Consider the following 15,844-nt stretch of genomic DNA (forward strand, 5'->3'; position numbering starts at 1 on the left):
ACATTTTTCGATTTCTATTTATTTTAGAGTGCACATGCGTCTAGCATGTCCACTGACCTTAAGCTCGTCAAGACAGATGATGGTGAAGGTATACCAGATGGATACGCTGTTGTTAGAGTTCACAAGAGTGAGATACCGACAAAATTTGTACATTATGCAGAGACATCCTCCAGATTTCTCCAAACGGAATCAGCAACAAGTCCAAACTTCCTATCATTCCCAACAACATTTTCCAACGTCCTATATGGAGGTGCGCACTACCAGCCAAACTATTTCAATCCATGTTCACCGGCATCCTTCCTGTCTTCAGGGGAACCGTCTTACTTCTTACCCAGAGAACTAACAGTAAGCCGATTTTAAACTCACCCGAGCACCATTGTTCGGATGAGCTACTTCGATCACTCACTGTAACGTATACTTATTTTATAAATAAATAAGGATCTTGTTGTCCCCTTTAAGTTGTCTGTATCATACTAATTAAATTTCGTTTGATGAGTCATGGATTTCCATGCTAGAAGTCTAAATTTGATTAATTCTTGTTAGTATTTATGTATTTATTTTTTATTTTTTTTTGGGTGGGGGTGGGGGGGGGGGCGCGTAAAACACGCATCATATTGACATTGGATACCACTGATGGAATAAAATTTTTGATACTTCCCGATGATTTTCTTTTATTTGAGAGGGGTACTTAGAGTTGCCTTTGTCCGTCCGTCTGTTCGTCCAATTTGTGTTTTGCATATCTTTTTTGCATTTGATTTGAATTTTAAATTAGAATTTCACACAGCGGCCCTAGACTTAGTCTAAAATATGCATCAAAGGACCAAAACGTTTGTGTCGCATGTATCTCAAAAGGTATTTGATATAGGATTATTAAATATTACAGGAATATTATTCAGCATTTGAAGTTATGCTTCTGTTTTTGGTTAGATTTCACTCAGCCAGACCGGAGTTATTGTCCTTGATTTAATAAAACAAAAAGACACATAAAAAGGCATACATTTAAGTGTCGCATGTATCTTAAAAGGTATTTGACCTATGGTCATGTCATGAAGTATGATAGGAATATTATACATAATGTGAAAATGTGCACCTTAGATTTTGTTTGGGATTTCTGTCGGTCTTAGAATAGATTATGGCCCTTGAAATATACATAAAGGGCATACAAGTATACAAGTCTGTATCGCAGCTCAATAAGTATTGAGTTAGTCATAAACGTTAGGGGATTGTTATAATAGCATGTGAAGCTGTGCACCTGGTGTGCTATTTGGGATTTCACTCAGATCAGAGTTATGGTCCTTGACTTAGTGAAAAATACACATAAACTACTGCATATATCTTAGAAATAGTTTACCTAGATTCACGAAACTATAACGGTGATAAGAAATGTGGGCACCAGTGTCCTATGGACATACATTTAGTGTAAAACTTTATGGGCAACGTAATTGGGCTATATTTAGTATTTTCATCATTTTATTGCATGTAAGAGTATTTAAAAACAGAAACATTTACGATACCGTGTGTTAGCAAATAGGTTGTGCCAAAGCTCTTAGAGATCAATCCTCTCCAGAAATTGAAGTAAAAGGCATTATCAAGTAAGAAACACAGTGACTTTTATCGTAACTGACTGCTATGTCCATTTTTTGAGAAGTTACTTTGAAGCAAGGTGCGATGTTTCTTGATATTTCATTAATTTTATTCTACAGGATACAGTGGTAATTAACACTCATTCTGACTGTATTCACATAATTCCACGAGATGTGAAACAGGACCTGCATCAAAGAATAAAGAAGGCCAGGAATGAATTGGGTTTGAAAGGTAAATGATATATAAAACTTACAAGAAATAATTGATTTTTGAAAATTATACGAAATAGTAATTTTCTGTGTTGAACAATTTCCTGCCTAGAATATTATAAAAAGACTGTACTCATGTGTGCAGACTGTGAGTCAATCTGCCTTTGTTAGTAAGTCACTCACTCTGAAAGTATTCTTTGTTTAACCTTGTTTATGGCAGTATAACAGATATCCATATTGTGAAGAATACTAGATACATTTGTCTCAAACGTCTGAAAAACAAGAATGGATTCTACTGTATTCGATCTCTTGATGCTGTCGGTATTTTGCAGGACGAATTACATACGCAGTTTGTTACAGATAATTACTGTTATAATATACGATTAAATTGATAGTCTCAATCACAACGCTGTCAGTCTGACAAATGCGAAAATAAAATGCAAAATGAAATTCCAGGAAATTCGATGTATGTTGGCTTAACATATTAATAACATTAATCTATTTAAAGATATTTGATATTCATCAAAATGTACGTTGCCAACCACAAAGTATCTTTTTTCAGAGGTCAACATCAAAAACACGGCACAAGGTCCAGCGTTAACGCTTACGATATCTCCAAACAGAGCATTGGGTATCAGTCACGAAATAAGTGTAGATGTCACAGTTTCCTTGAAATGTTCAGCCAAGCTTGACTTTGAAGATTTTGGATGGCCAAGAGCAAAAACGAGAGAAGCATTTGATGAAGACGTCATTGATGCTGCAATAGAAGCCGGAATTCATCTGGTTCCCAAAAAGGATCAATTTTGGTCTATATCATACTCACGTGCTGAAAGGGCACTCTTATCAAGTATTGACAGAGAGTTTGGATGTAGAAAGCGTGTGCTTAAGTTACTGAAGAAGTATGTTGAGAAATGCAAATTTTGTTCAACAAGCAAACTGCCTGGAATTAGTTCACACATTCTGAAGGTAAATTTAATGTAAAAAAAAGCAAATACGTATGCGCCATACAGTTATTATTAAGACAGTGTAGTTTTATATTTCGACTAAGTAACTTCTCTTTGAGCATAATACTTTTGTCTTAACAGGGTTAATTGCTTCCCTTCCCTATTCAGAGTTAGCTTTTGAATATCGATTAAATATTAGTACTGTTTTTTAGCTCACCTTAGCAATGCTCAGGTTTGTTCTTGTGATCGCTCGATGTCCGGCGTCCGTCGTCAGTCTGTCAACATTTAGCTTGTGTATGCGATAGAGGCTGTATTTTTCAACTGATCTTCATGAGATTTTGTCAGAATGATAAGCTTGATGAAATCTAGGCCAAGTTCGAAAATGGGTAATCTGGGATCAAAAACTAGGTCACTAGGTCAAATCAAAGAAAAAAAGAAAAACCTCATGTTTTTATTTTGATGTAAATGAGATGTGGAACCAAAATTTCTAGTCCTGTTTGGCGCCATATAACCTATACTGTGTTGGTGGACCGTAAAACCCAAATAAATAAATAAATTGTGTATGCGAAATAGGCTGTATTTTTCATTAGATCTTCATGAACTTTGGTCAGAATGATTGCCTTGATAGAATCTAGGCCAAGTTTGAAAATGGTCAAATCAAAGAAAAACCTTGTGTATGTGACAGAAGCTGTATTTTTCGATTGATCTTCTTGAAATTTGGTCAGAATGATTGCCTTGATGAAATCTAGGTCAAGTTAGAATTTATTTTATCGGGGATCAAAACTAGGTCACTATGTCATATTAAAAAAAAGCTTTTGTATGCAATAGGGACTGCATTTTACACCAAATCTTCGTGAAATTTGATCAGAATGTTTGTTCGGATAAAATCTAGGTCAAGTTTGAATGTGGTTCATCTGGGGTCAAAAACTAGGGCACCCGGTCAAATTAAAGAAACATCTTGTGTACGCAATAGGGGCTGCATTTTACATTGGATATTCTTAAAATTTAGTCAGAATGATTGCCTTGATAAAATCATAGAGGAGTTTGAATATGGGTTATCTGGGATCATTTAAACTAGGTAACTAGGTCAAATCAAAGAAAAAGATTGTGTATGCGATATTGGCTGTATTTTTCAACTGATCTTCATGAAATTTTGTCAGAATGATTGCCTTAATAAAAACTAGGCCAAGTTCGAAAATGGGTTATCTGGGTTCAAAAACTAGGTCACTAGGTCAAATCAAATAAAAACCTTGTGTATGCAGTAGAAGCTGTATTTTTCAATTGATCTTCATGAATTTTGTAAGAATGATTGCCTTGTTAAAATCTAGGTCAAGTTCGAATATGGGTCATCTTGGGTCAAAAACTAGGTCACCAGGTCAAATCAAAGAAAAACATTATGTATGCAATAGAGGCAGCATTTTACATCGGATCTTCATGAAATTTGATTTCAATATTTGTTTGGATGGAATCGAGGTCGAGTTTGAATATGGGTCATCTAGGATCAAAAACTAGGTCACCCGGTCAAATTAAAGAAAAGCCTTTGTGTATGCAATTGGGGCTGCATTTTACATTGGATATTCATAAAATTTAGTCAGAATGATTGCCTTGATGAAATCTAGACCAAGTTCAAATATGTGTCATCTGGGGAAACATGTTTACTCTGCTATGATGCATTTCTCAGGTGAGCGACCTAGGGTCATCTTGGCCCTCTTGTTGTTTTCAATACTGGCAGTGTGTAAATGAAAGTAGATGGCACATATTACATTGATGCACCAATGACTTGCAATCTAAACAGTTACGAATATACATGTGCAAAAATATAGTAGAATGAGATTTGAGATCCGTGACACTTTGGTCGTCCGGAAGCATAGTTAGCAATAAACCATGCTCTACAGACTTTACTGTCCGAAATGATAATTTACTAACTGTACAATATATTTTTAGCAACGGTTATACTTAAATCAGTTGATTTTTGTTGTTGTTTTCATACCCGATGGAATCAGAGGATATGTTGATAGCCAGTTAACATTTTGATTTGCATACTTATATTACTACGACAGTCAAAAGCTGAATAATTGCCATGTAACCCATTATAAAACAGTATTTCATTATTTGACAGACGCAGGTGCTTTGGTCATGTGAGATGCATGCAGACGACGCAAACGACTACTGGAATTATGAAAACAGGGACATATGCCTTATGAATACAATGATGGAACTGGAAAATTCTTTAAGACGAAGAGAAATTCCAGAATATTTCAACGAGTCTCTCAATGTACTTCGCGGAAAGGATCCTAGTGTACTTGATGAACTTGCAAACTATTTAAACAATGAATTGAGGGAGATAAAACATTCAAATGAATTGAGAACATTTTAAATTGTCAACAAATTAACAGTTGATTTAAGGACAGTTAGATACATAGTTACTCACTGCCTTACATCTTAATTATTTTCAGTTTTCATCAAGACAGCTCTTCGATCAGTTTAATATAACTATGTTTTGTGTTGTTGAAAACCTCATTTCGAGGGCTCAGAGTGAAACTAGTCTAAATATATATAGAAATAGAAGCAGATAGACTAGTTTCGCTCTGAGCCCTCGATTTACTGTGGACATATCAAGATACTTTTAGTTTATGAATCCTACGGACAATGTGGATGCCAGTCAAAGTGAACTAATTATCCCTTTAGGTGTGCAATGTCTAACAATGTGTTAAGTAAATGGCTCCATTTAAGGTCGGCTGTTGTAAATGTCTTATGTCCGATGTCCGTCCAATGCTTGCCAGTAAGTTTTAGATTAAAATGACCCGTCACCTAAATTGATATGAATGACATTTGTTCATAAACAAAATGTGATACTTTCACAAGTCCAAGTGTAAAACTGTGTACCTACCCTGACCGTACTTATAAAGTACATCGGATGGTTTATTGAAGTTAACATTATGATCAGAAACGACTACGGATTTTTGGAACACTACATGTACATTTTTGACCATAGACAGAAGACTGAATATGTCATTATATTTTCCGCAGTACTATATTCGAATCACTGATTCATTGTCATTCCTAACAACACATACACAATGAATGTATTACTAATGTATTACTAGGCACTGGCGGCCTAGAGAATACATCAAACCGCTCCGCGCCTGTAACAAATACAGACATATTATTTCTATCGGGTTGTAGGTAACTTGAGATTTACACTCAATTTGAAGTCTTCCAATGGCATACAGGCGTAGCAAGTCCCATGTTTTACTGGGATTTACACTCACTGAGGGATATAATTCATTGCTACATTTCAGTGTAAGTAAACAAAAGCTATTAAATAGCTCTAAAGCAACTATCTGGGCTATTCTTTGGTCTTATTCTGAAGCAAAAAAAAAAAATGTGGTTTGATATAATGTCAGACTAATAAAATCGTATATCATACCTAATCCAATTTGCTGCCTTATTGGCGAAATTGTCTCCCTTGAAAACAGCTTATCGAGTGTATCGGTCATTTTACGCCTATTGAAATATAGAAGGATCTTTAACACATCAAATGACATCAAAAGCATTCTCTGACAATATTTATTAAGTCGGTCTCATTTCTGGACATGTCAAAAACCTATAAACATTGTGTATGTGTTGTTAGGAATGACAATGAATCAGTGATTCGAATATAGTACTGCGGAAAATATAATGACATATTCAGTCTTCTGTCTATGGTCAAAAATGTACATGTAGTGTTCCAAAAATTTTGTAAATAGATTAAATTTTAAAAGAAATCTGTTGAAGTTTTCATTTTTTTAATGTAGAGATCATTTCTTTCATTGCTGCCTGGCAAACATTCATCATCAGATTTCATCATCATCTTTATTATCATCGGTCATGCTGTCACTGTCAGTGGCACTGAAGTCTTCCAATGGCATACAGGCGTAGCAAGTTTTCTGAAAATAGATCCATGTTTTAGTGGGATTTCTTCTGTTGAATTATTATTATTATTATTATTATATCAAATTTTTATATAGAGCCCTTTTCATAAACACGTTCAAAGGCGCTTTACATATAGCAAACGCAGCGACACAGGGCGCGAAATTCATCCTCTACTAGTACAGACACAGAGCGATCTGACCAGAGGGAGCCCCCATTTTCCTTTTTAGATACAGGCCTGTTCGGCTAACTTAGCCTAGTTTTTTGCGAATAGACAATCTTGTTCACTTACGTGCTCGGTGTATAGAATTCTCACAAAATTTACCAATTATTTAACTCATTTTAACTGAATGTCGTGCTATCATTTAAGGACTTAATGTTATTTCTTGTGCGTTTCCACGGGTATAAAACATATTTGGACTTCAGGCAAATCTATGAATCATACTACCGACTCGTAAGATGATTAGCAAAAAGTACCGATGTGGTTTATGTACATATCAACGCACAAGAAATAAAATTCAATCTTTATATTTTTGCATTTTTACAGTAGATAACTAAAATATGAAGTTCTTTTCCATAGTTATAAGAAATTCATACACTAAATCTTGACTATCGATATTTACAAGAAACAGAACAGCCAAAATGACCCATCAATGCTGATTTTTAAATCGCCTACCGAAAAAAGTACAGTAAAATAAATGTTCCTGATTTTGACTGAAAAATCCGTAGTCGTATCGCTTCAGGTTAGATCATTGCCTTTAGAACAAGTTTTAGATATCACAGTAATATCTTTTTCCGATTTTTTCTATTATTTTTTTTTTTCAAAATATATCAGATCGCACGTACAATCTCGCGGAAAGGGCCGCTCTTGATATTGCGCTAATGTTATACATACAAAAGTAAACGTTTATTTCTTTTCTATAAAAAAACATTGTGAATATAAATGTTCATACTTCACAATATAAAATCTTCATCTTCTTGAAATCAAGATTTTTAATTCAACTTTTGTCATAACATAATTACCTTTAGGCCTTTAATGTTACAAATAGACTCCAGTACTCTCTTGATATTATTTTAGTACGAATGACCATCAACCACTCCACATGACTTTCTTACTTTAGTAACATTCAGCCATTGCAAGGCTAGATCCTACTTACAAAAGTGATTTTAATCCAACAAGCTTAATCGCTCAGCAACAAAATCCCTTAGAACATTACCTTGATATCACGCCAACATTCTCGGCAATAGACAAATTTACAGTCTTCGTTGTCACACTTCTTGAAATCCTTCTTTAGTTTCTCTTCACATATTAAACACTTGTCTCTGCCAGCGCTGGTTCTTGTCAAACAGCCACACAAACCTGGGCACTGGCGGCCTAGAGAATACATCAAACCGCTCCGCGCCTGTAACAAATACAGACATATTATTTCTATCGGGTTGTAGGTAACTTGAGATTTAAAACAAAATACCACGGATAAATACATATTGTTCCAGTTTGGGTATGAAATGCTCATGTGCATTTTAATGTGTATGGAAGCCCGTAATCAACTTCGCGTACTTCATACACGGTCACGTATTTAATATGCAAAATGACAATAACCCAACTGCAATTTATGTTTTATATATACAGTTTTTAAATTTTGCAATTCTTTCAAGTAATATATTTCTGGAATGATAAGATCATCAACCAACAGTGGTTGTTGGAATATCAATCATTTTCATGTTGCAGCAAAATACACGCTGTCCATGACTAACGTCTATGGCTTTACTATAGTTATGACTGTTTTTTTTCTGTATAAATATACTTACAGATAGTTCCATCTTTTTCGCTTTTCTCTTGACCTTACGCCTCATATCTTGAAGGAAACATTTTCTCTTTTTCAGCATAGTGTTGTACAAGTATAAAATTCGTTGTTTCTCTCTCTGAAAGTGTTTTCATGTGAATAATTTTTTAATATCGAAACTGTTCTTGACTCATGTGACGACTTGCTAGGAATGTAGTTGCATGCAGTTTCTTCTTTTCAAAGCATAAATTGGTATATTGCAATACTTTTCGAGTAGAATGCTGATGTGATAGTTGCATTGTACACATATTAATTGTCTCACGGTTATGTTCCATACACTTGAATTGTTAATATTTGTAAATCCCTATACATGATAAGCTACTGAACATTTCAAATTGTCCAATAAATTTAAAGTAACTGTCCACTTCTGCATAGGAAAATTGTAACAGAATTATGCACCTGTCAATATTTTGCCCGCCCAGGGGGGCGGCGGGCTGACCCGGGGGAATTTGACATTTCAAAAAAAATGTCTAAATCCCCACCCTAGAGACAACCTTTTATGTCTAAATCCCACCCTAGAGCCTTGTTGGTACATCAAATGTTTGTCTAATTCCCGCCTGTCGGGAATGGCCTTCTGTCTAAAGTCCCGTGTATGCCCGCCGCTCCCCCGGGCGGGCAAAATATTGACAGGTGCATTATACTACTGCACTCGATAAGGGAAATTTACACTTTATTGGCGTTCTGTAACTATATAAAAGCTATATTACTTTAATAACTTGCAGTCGTTGGAATAAAAAAGGAATATCCAAATCGTACCCGTTGGTGCGAGGTATACAATTTTGAAACCACAACCTTTATTATCTTAAGATTATACTGCTTCTAGATTATAATAAGAACTAGAAGATGCTTTTGTAGAATGTCTTCCCCAATGCACAGTCATATAGGCATGAAGTCGATAGGAGACAGGAGCAAAAGTCAGACACTGATGGTTGGCTGCAACAGGGATCATGTACTTGGCATGTCCAATCATCCCACTTTTCAACAAGTTTCAACATTCTGGGCCTAGTGGTTCTCAAGTTATGAACTGGAAACGGTTTTCCATGTTCAAGCCCCTGTGACCTTGACCTTTGATCGAGTGACCCCAAAATCAGTAGGGGTCATCTACTCTGCACGTCCAATTATTAAGTTTCAACATCCTGGGTCAAGTGGTTCTCAAGTTATTGATTGGAATGAATATTCTATGTTCAGCCGCCTGTGACATTGACCTTTGATGGAGTGACCACATAAACAATAGGGTCATCTACTTCGTAAGTTCTATCACCCTATGAAGTTTGAAGGTTCTAGGTCAAATGGTTCTCAAGTTATTGACCGAAATTGGATTTCCATGTTCTGTCCGCTGCGACCTTGACCTTAAATAGAGTGACCGAAAATCAACAGGGGTCATCTACTCTGCATGTTCAATCATCCTATGAAGTTTCAACATTCTGGGTCAAATGGTTCTCAAGTTAATGACAGAAAATAGTTTTCCATGTTCAGGCCCCTGTGACCTTGACCTTTAATAGAGTGACACCAAAATCAATAGGGGTCATCTACTCTGCATATCCAATCATCCTATGAAGCTTCAACATTCTGGGTAAAGTGGTTCTCAAGTTACTGAGCGGAAATTGTTTTCCATGTTCAGGACCCTGTGACCTTAACCTTTAACAGAGTGACCCCAAAATCAATAGAGGTCATTTTCTCTGCATGACCAATCATCCTATGAAATTTCAACATTCTAAATTAAGTGGTTCTCAAGTTATTGATGGGAAAGAGTTTTCTATGTTCAGCCCCCTGTGACCTTGAACTTTAATGGAGTGACCCCCAAAACGATAGGGATCATCTACTTTGTAAGTCCTATCACCTTATGAAGTTTGTAGGTTCTAGGTCAAATGGTTCTCAAGGTATTGACCCGAAATGGATTTCAATATTCTGTCTGCTGCGACCTTGACCTTAAATAGAATAACCCCAAAATCGGTAGGGGTCATCTACTCTGTATGTCCAATCATCCTATGAAGTTTCAACATTCTGGGTCAAGTGGTTCTCAAGTTACTGACCGGAAATGGTTTTCCATATTCAGGTCCCTGTGACCTTGACCTTTAAAAGAGTGATCCAAAAATCAACAGGGGTCATCTACTCTGCATGACCAATCATCCTATGAAGTTTTCATAGTCAAGTGGTTCTCAAGTTATTGATCGGTAATGGTTTTCCATGTTCAGGCCCCTGTGACCTTGGCCTTTGATGCAGTGACCCCAAAAACAATAGGGGTCGTCTGCTCCATAAGCCCTACCAGCCTATGAAGTTTTAAGGTTTTAGGTCAAATGATTCTCGAGTTATTGGTTGGAATTGAAGTGTAACGTACGGACGAACGGACGGACAGGGCAAAAACAATATGTCTCCCCCAGAGTGTGTGTGTGTGGGGGGGGGGGGGCGTGGAAGACATAATTTGAAATACATGACTTTGTACTTACTTTTCGTTACAATAAATACTTACTTTTCTATAGAAGAAAGCGGCAATAACCTTCCTCAGTCGTAGACCGTAGGCATCAAGTAGCACCAGTGTCCAGATCAAGAGATATACACCAAATACATAGCCATAATATATTTTGTCAAGTGGGACAGGGCGTGGTAAACATTCTAAAACAATCAAAATTCAAATTCAAGATGAAACTGTATGAAATTACAAGTACATGTAATACCGTATGATAGATAATAATAATGAACATTTGTTATTGAATGAACAGCTCAAGTACTATTAATATATTACTAAAAATAAAAAAAAACAAAACCATCCATGGTTGTCTTTCTTGAGTAACATTGTGCGCAACTTACAGTCTCAAGGATGTGACCTTGAGCATTGACCTACTGACCTATAATTATTGGAATCACATGTACTTACAAAACAATCCCATCTCACTGTAGGCTATTGCACTGGCACCAGATATGGAATATTGCGACAATGTGACTGGTGCACGAGGGAAGATAAATTATCGCTTGTTTAATATCAGTAGTACACATTTACTGAACTGCGTGTTTTAGGTATGAAATACGCGATTGAAATGGGTTAGTATATTTTCCCGTTCACGACCATGGTTCTTATAGAATACCTAGGGGTAGGGTATAACACGTACGGAGGCATTTTCTTTCTGATCTGGTGCCAGTGCGCTATTGTTGGTTACAGTCACTACAAAAAGCTGTCATTATAAGTGACAAACGCCCCGAGTATTTTTAAAATCCATTTAGTTATTGACCGGACAAGAACTAGACCATGTTTACTTCTAACCTCTAAGTGTGACCTTGACCTTAGTGCTATGGGTCTGTTGCGCACGACACGTTGTCTCATTATTGGGAACTTTTTTCCCAAGCCATTTCCAAATCCCTTGATGAATGGCAGAGTTATGGACCGGACACGAAATATACCCTGTAAACCTTTGACCTCTGTGACCTTGACCTTGGGGCTAGGGGTCTTGGTTTTGCGCACGACACGTTGTCTCGTTATTGGGAACTTTTTTCCCAAGCAATTCCCAAATCCTTTGATGAATGGCAGAGTTATGGACCGGACACGAAATATATCCTGTAAACCTTTGACCTCTGTGACCTTGACCTTGGGGCTAGGGGTCTTTGTTTTGCGCATGACACGTTGTCTCATTATGGTGAACATTTAAGCCAAGTTATTTTTAAAATTCCTTTATTGATGGCAGAATTACAGCCCAGACAATAATTTACACGGACGCACGTACACACAGACGAACAGTGCGATTATGATATGCCCATCTTCGGGGGCATAAAAAACAAACAGGGTCATTTACTACCATTCGCAACCATCCAATGAAATTTGACTGATGTATGCCACCCTTTTTTCCTAGTTAATCTTAAGTTAATTTTGTGAGCCTCTATGTTACTATGACCTTGACCTTCTGATCTGAAACAAAAAGAGTCATCTACTTACACAGGCAATCATTCAACAGCACATTCCAGCGGTAGTTATTATTCGAAAACTGTTCCAAGTCTCGAGGAGGTTACAGTGAATTTAACTGTTGACCAGCAGAGAAGCGTAACTGCATACTTTAAAGTTCAAAGTTATATTGACATGGAGAGGACATCACTTTGACTTTTATACTTACCTACATTAGAGCTGACCTGATCCAGTTTGTTCTTTGTGTTTAGTCCGGTCATAAACATTCTTACAATATTACTCATAAACCCTGTTCCGCCTATCTTTACATCTATAGTGTTGTTACCTGAATAAAAAAGTAAAATAAAATAAAGTATGGTCTGTTTTGTTTGGTGTTTAGTCACAACGACACATACAATGTCATCATCGGTTGTCACCAATGGGCATTATTCCAGGTCGGACAGTCACTCCGGTGAAACAATCGACATTATGTACACCAGATGGTCACTTCCATACATGAAATAATTATATACCATAAGCGAGCTTTCTATTCCAGAGCAGTAAACGGCAAGTGACTGGAAGTCAACGACCTAAACCACTCCGCAACGAAGGCCCCGTAATATATCTTGAATTACTCGTACATGGATAAACGTAAATTCAGATCATTTTACAAAAGACTAGTCACATCAGTGGTTCGCGTCAAATACTAATTCGTCTGCCAGGAATTCATCATTGATGATAGCGGTTTCTGAAATTGATAATGCTAATCTCTGATTAGATCTATTACATTAGTTTAGAACGCAAAGTGATTTTTTTATTTCAACAGACATTTTACATGTTTTTTTTTACATTCACATCTTATCAAAGGAACTAAAACTTAAATCGAATGTAATGTGCATTTCCAAACATGAAACATTTACTACGCAGGAATTAACAAATCTATCTTTTCTTTCTAGAGATGATTCTTACAATGCAAATCTTAAGAGAGGGCCCATTACACCTCCAGACTACACACATTCCCCTTCGCCTTCAATATCGAGTTCTATGCAATGGAAACAATCCTTTTATCTGTCTTGATGCAGAGAAGGTTTTAAATGGAGTGAGTGAGTTGGGTTTTACGGCAAATCGACACAAAATGATCATATATCGCCGAAGGTTTTAAATGGAGGATTTTTTCTACAGAAAAATGGAATTTAAGTTAATTGTAATAATTTATTAGTAACGAAAGGTAGCTGCTAGCAAAGTTTGAGTGCACACATGCTGTTTATGGTAGATAACAAACAATTAACCAACCTTGGAAACTAGATGGGTGTTCGATGGTGGGAGGGGTGGACGTTTGCCTCCCCATATACTTAATTTTGATGAGACAGTATGTTCTAACTAAAACAGTCATCACAGGACAATAACTCTCTGAAAAATAAAATCCATCCGCAACATGCTAAGGACATGCACAGTTATTAGGCTTAACACCAATTACTCCTGTGATTTTTTTAATATTAAAACTCAGACACACATGGACAGGTGCTATTGATGTAAAGACGAGACAGGAATCTCTGTGTAGACTATATGTATAATAGTCAAAGGGCCATAACTCAGTGAACATCCAACCGCACGCACATAAGCTTGATATGAATCATTCCAAGACTGCACAGAGAAAGAAGTCCTGTACTGTACAAATCTTAATAAAAATTGACAATTAAGGAACACAGATCGAAATAAGTATTCAGAGCAAAACATGCTTGGAACACACGACTGTATGCAAAACCACACCTCAAAGTAACCATTGCTTTGAATGTTTAATGAAATCTAACTAACGTTTGAAAAAAGATTTGCATAATTCACGGACATGGTCTCTATGAATATTTTATATTTAAAAAGTCGAAGGGCCATAATAGTGTAATATCATTTAACAGTTAAACACGCTGAATTTATGCAATTACATGAAGTATTTCAATTGTTCAGTCAACGGTTCAAATTCAAACTATAGTATAGAAGATCATGAGGACAAGCCGGGCGGATAAAAAGTCAGACAGGTGCACAGCTTTGTGTAAAACAATTTATTATACACCTATATAAATTCTGTAAACAGATCGTTTTGTATTTCACAATTAAATATGAACAAGCAGAAAAAGAATCCATTTGTACATTTGAATTCCGTGTCGTACCTTACCGTATTGTATGCTGCCGATCTTCTTTCAACAATATGCATGACCTGACACAGTTAGCACATGAAAACTTCACATAGTTCCATTTTAATATCGATAAACATTGAAGATTTCGTTCAATTACAAGACAACAAACAAAAAGGTAGAGGTATATAATAAAAGGGTCATTGTAACAGTAGCTAGATCTGGGATTTTGTATTCGGCTCTCGTGGATTTTGCAAGGCTGGATCACACTCGGCACTTGCGCGTAGCAAAATCCACTCGAGCCGAATACTGTTATTCGTATAATACTGTTATAATAACTCTATTATGTCTCCCATAAGTAGCGGAGATGAAATAACAAACTTTTCCTGGTTGTTGAAGTCTCATGTGCTTAATCGGAAGGTCGTGGATTTGTGCACTGCTAGGGTCTTTGGACACGACTACCCTGTACAGGTTTTCCAGAGGAGATCTAAATATTCTGAAGGTTTTCATTACAATCAAGCTTATTTTTAGTATAAACTAACAACATAAAGTATAAATAATAACTAAGTATACCTGTTTGTCTGTAATCAACCCTGCTATGTGTGCGTATTATGTTTAACACCGTGTATAATATATCTCCGACGAGGAAGACCAGGCCTGCAAGTACAGCTCTAGCAATTATAAGTAAAGATCCCTTGCCCTGAAATACATTTTTTTTGTTTAACAATTTGTTACGATAGAAAAATTGGTAAGCGAACAAAATAAGTGAATTTCATTGTAACTTTAAGATGTACAGTTTGCGCTGTTTTCGTTTTATTTACTTAATGAAACTATTGGCAATGTATAAATCATTCTTGGTTTAAATAATATCTATTTTCAGCAAATATACAGCAAACATACATTTACACAAATCAAAGATTGAATAATAAGCTAAGCTTATTTAGAAACTCGTTCCTTTAATCATTCTTAACCCTTACTATGCTAGAGACGACTGATTCTTGCCTACCTAGCGGGGAAAGTATACATTTATCCGAGCACGCGCCGGGGATAGATATTCCTGTCTTTCCCTAGGGAAAAACCTTGTCTAAAATAGCGTGAACTAAGGTGACGTCACATAGTACTGGTACCATTGTGACGTCATAAACTTTATAAATAATGTCAGGAAATACCCAAACCTATTTGTCTCCACGATCTATTTTGAACATGATAGGCAAGAAAAATGATCTAACATGTCTGCCTGTGTAAGACAGCTGTTTTCCCTACCCTCGGGACAGCATGGATAAAAAACCTCGCTAACGCTCGGTTTTCCATTCCACACTGTCCCTCGGGTAGGGAAAACCCCGTCTTACAC

The 15,844-nt window shown here is 36.4% G+C and overlaps 2 protein-coding genes across 5 annotated transcripts in view; one reads left to right on the forward strand and one right to left on the reverse strand.

Moving 5' to 3' along the window:
- Window positions 1–6,686, forward strand: part of LOC128557671 (uncharacterized) — a 25,585-nt gene extending 18,899 nt beyond the window's left edge. For both annotated transcript variants that reach the window (XM_053545571.1, XM_053545570.1), the window contains exons 3-6: window positions 28–345; window positions 1,704–1,815; window positions 2,356–2,759; window positions 4,857–6,686. In XM_053545571.1, coding sequence (XP_053401546.1) covers window positions 28–345; window positions 1,704–1,815; window positions 2,356–2,759; window positions 4,857–5,114 — 1,092 coding nt within the window. In that variant the 3' untranslated portion in view covers window positions 5,115–6,686. The remainder of the gene's footprint in view (window positions 1–27; window positions 346–1,703; window positions 1,816–2,355; window positions 2,760–4,856) is intronic.
- The window catches only part of LOC123549235 (E3 ubiquitin-protein ligase DCST1-like), a 21,580-nt gene continuing 12,266 nt past the window's right edge, over window positions 6,531–15,844 (reverse strand). Inside the window, exons 13-19 of one of the 3 annotated variants that reach the window (XM_053545567.1) lie at window positions 15,067–15,193; window positions 13,658–13,774; window positions 12,594–12,710; window positions 10,964–11,106; window positions 8,459–8,572; window positions 7,867–8,052; window positions 6,531–6,666 (exon numbers count right to left, since the gene is read on the reverse strand). In XM_053545567.1, coding sequence (XP_053401542.1) covers window positions 6,574–6,666; window positions 7,867–8,052; window positions 8,459–8,572; window positions 10,964–11,106; window positions 12,594–12,710; window positions 13,658–13,774; window positions 15,067–15,193 — 897 coding nt within the window. In that variant the 3' untranslated portion in view covers window positions 6,531–6,573. The remainder of the gene's footprint in view (window positions 6,667–7,866; window positions 8,053–8,458; window positions 8,573–10,963; window positions 11,107–12,593; window positions 12,711–13,657; window positions 13,775–15,066; window positions 15,194–15,844) is intronic. The other 2 variants (XM_053545568.1, XM_053545569.1) reach the window with 2 other exon arrangements.

Source organism: Mercenaria mercenaria, chromosome 6 (assembly GCF_021730395.1).
Source record: "Mercenaria mercenaria strain notata chromosome 6, MADL_Memer_1, whole genome shotgun sequence".
NCBI classification, from domain to species: domain Eukaryota; kingdom Metazoa; phylum Mollusca; class Bivalvia; order Venerida; family Veneridae; genus Mercenaria; species Mercenaria mercenaria.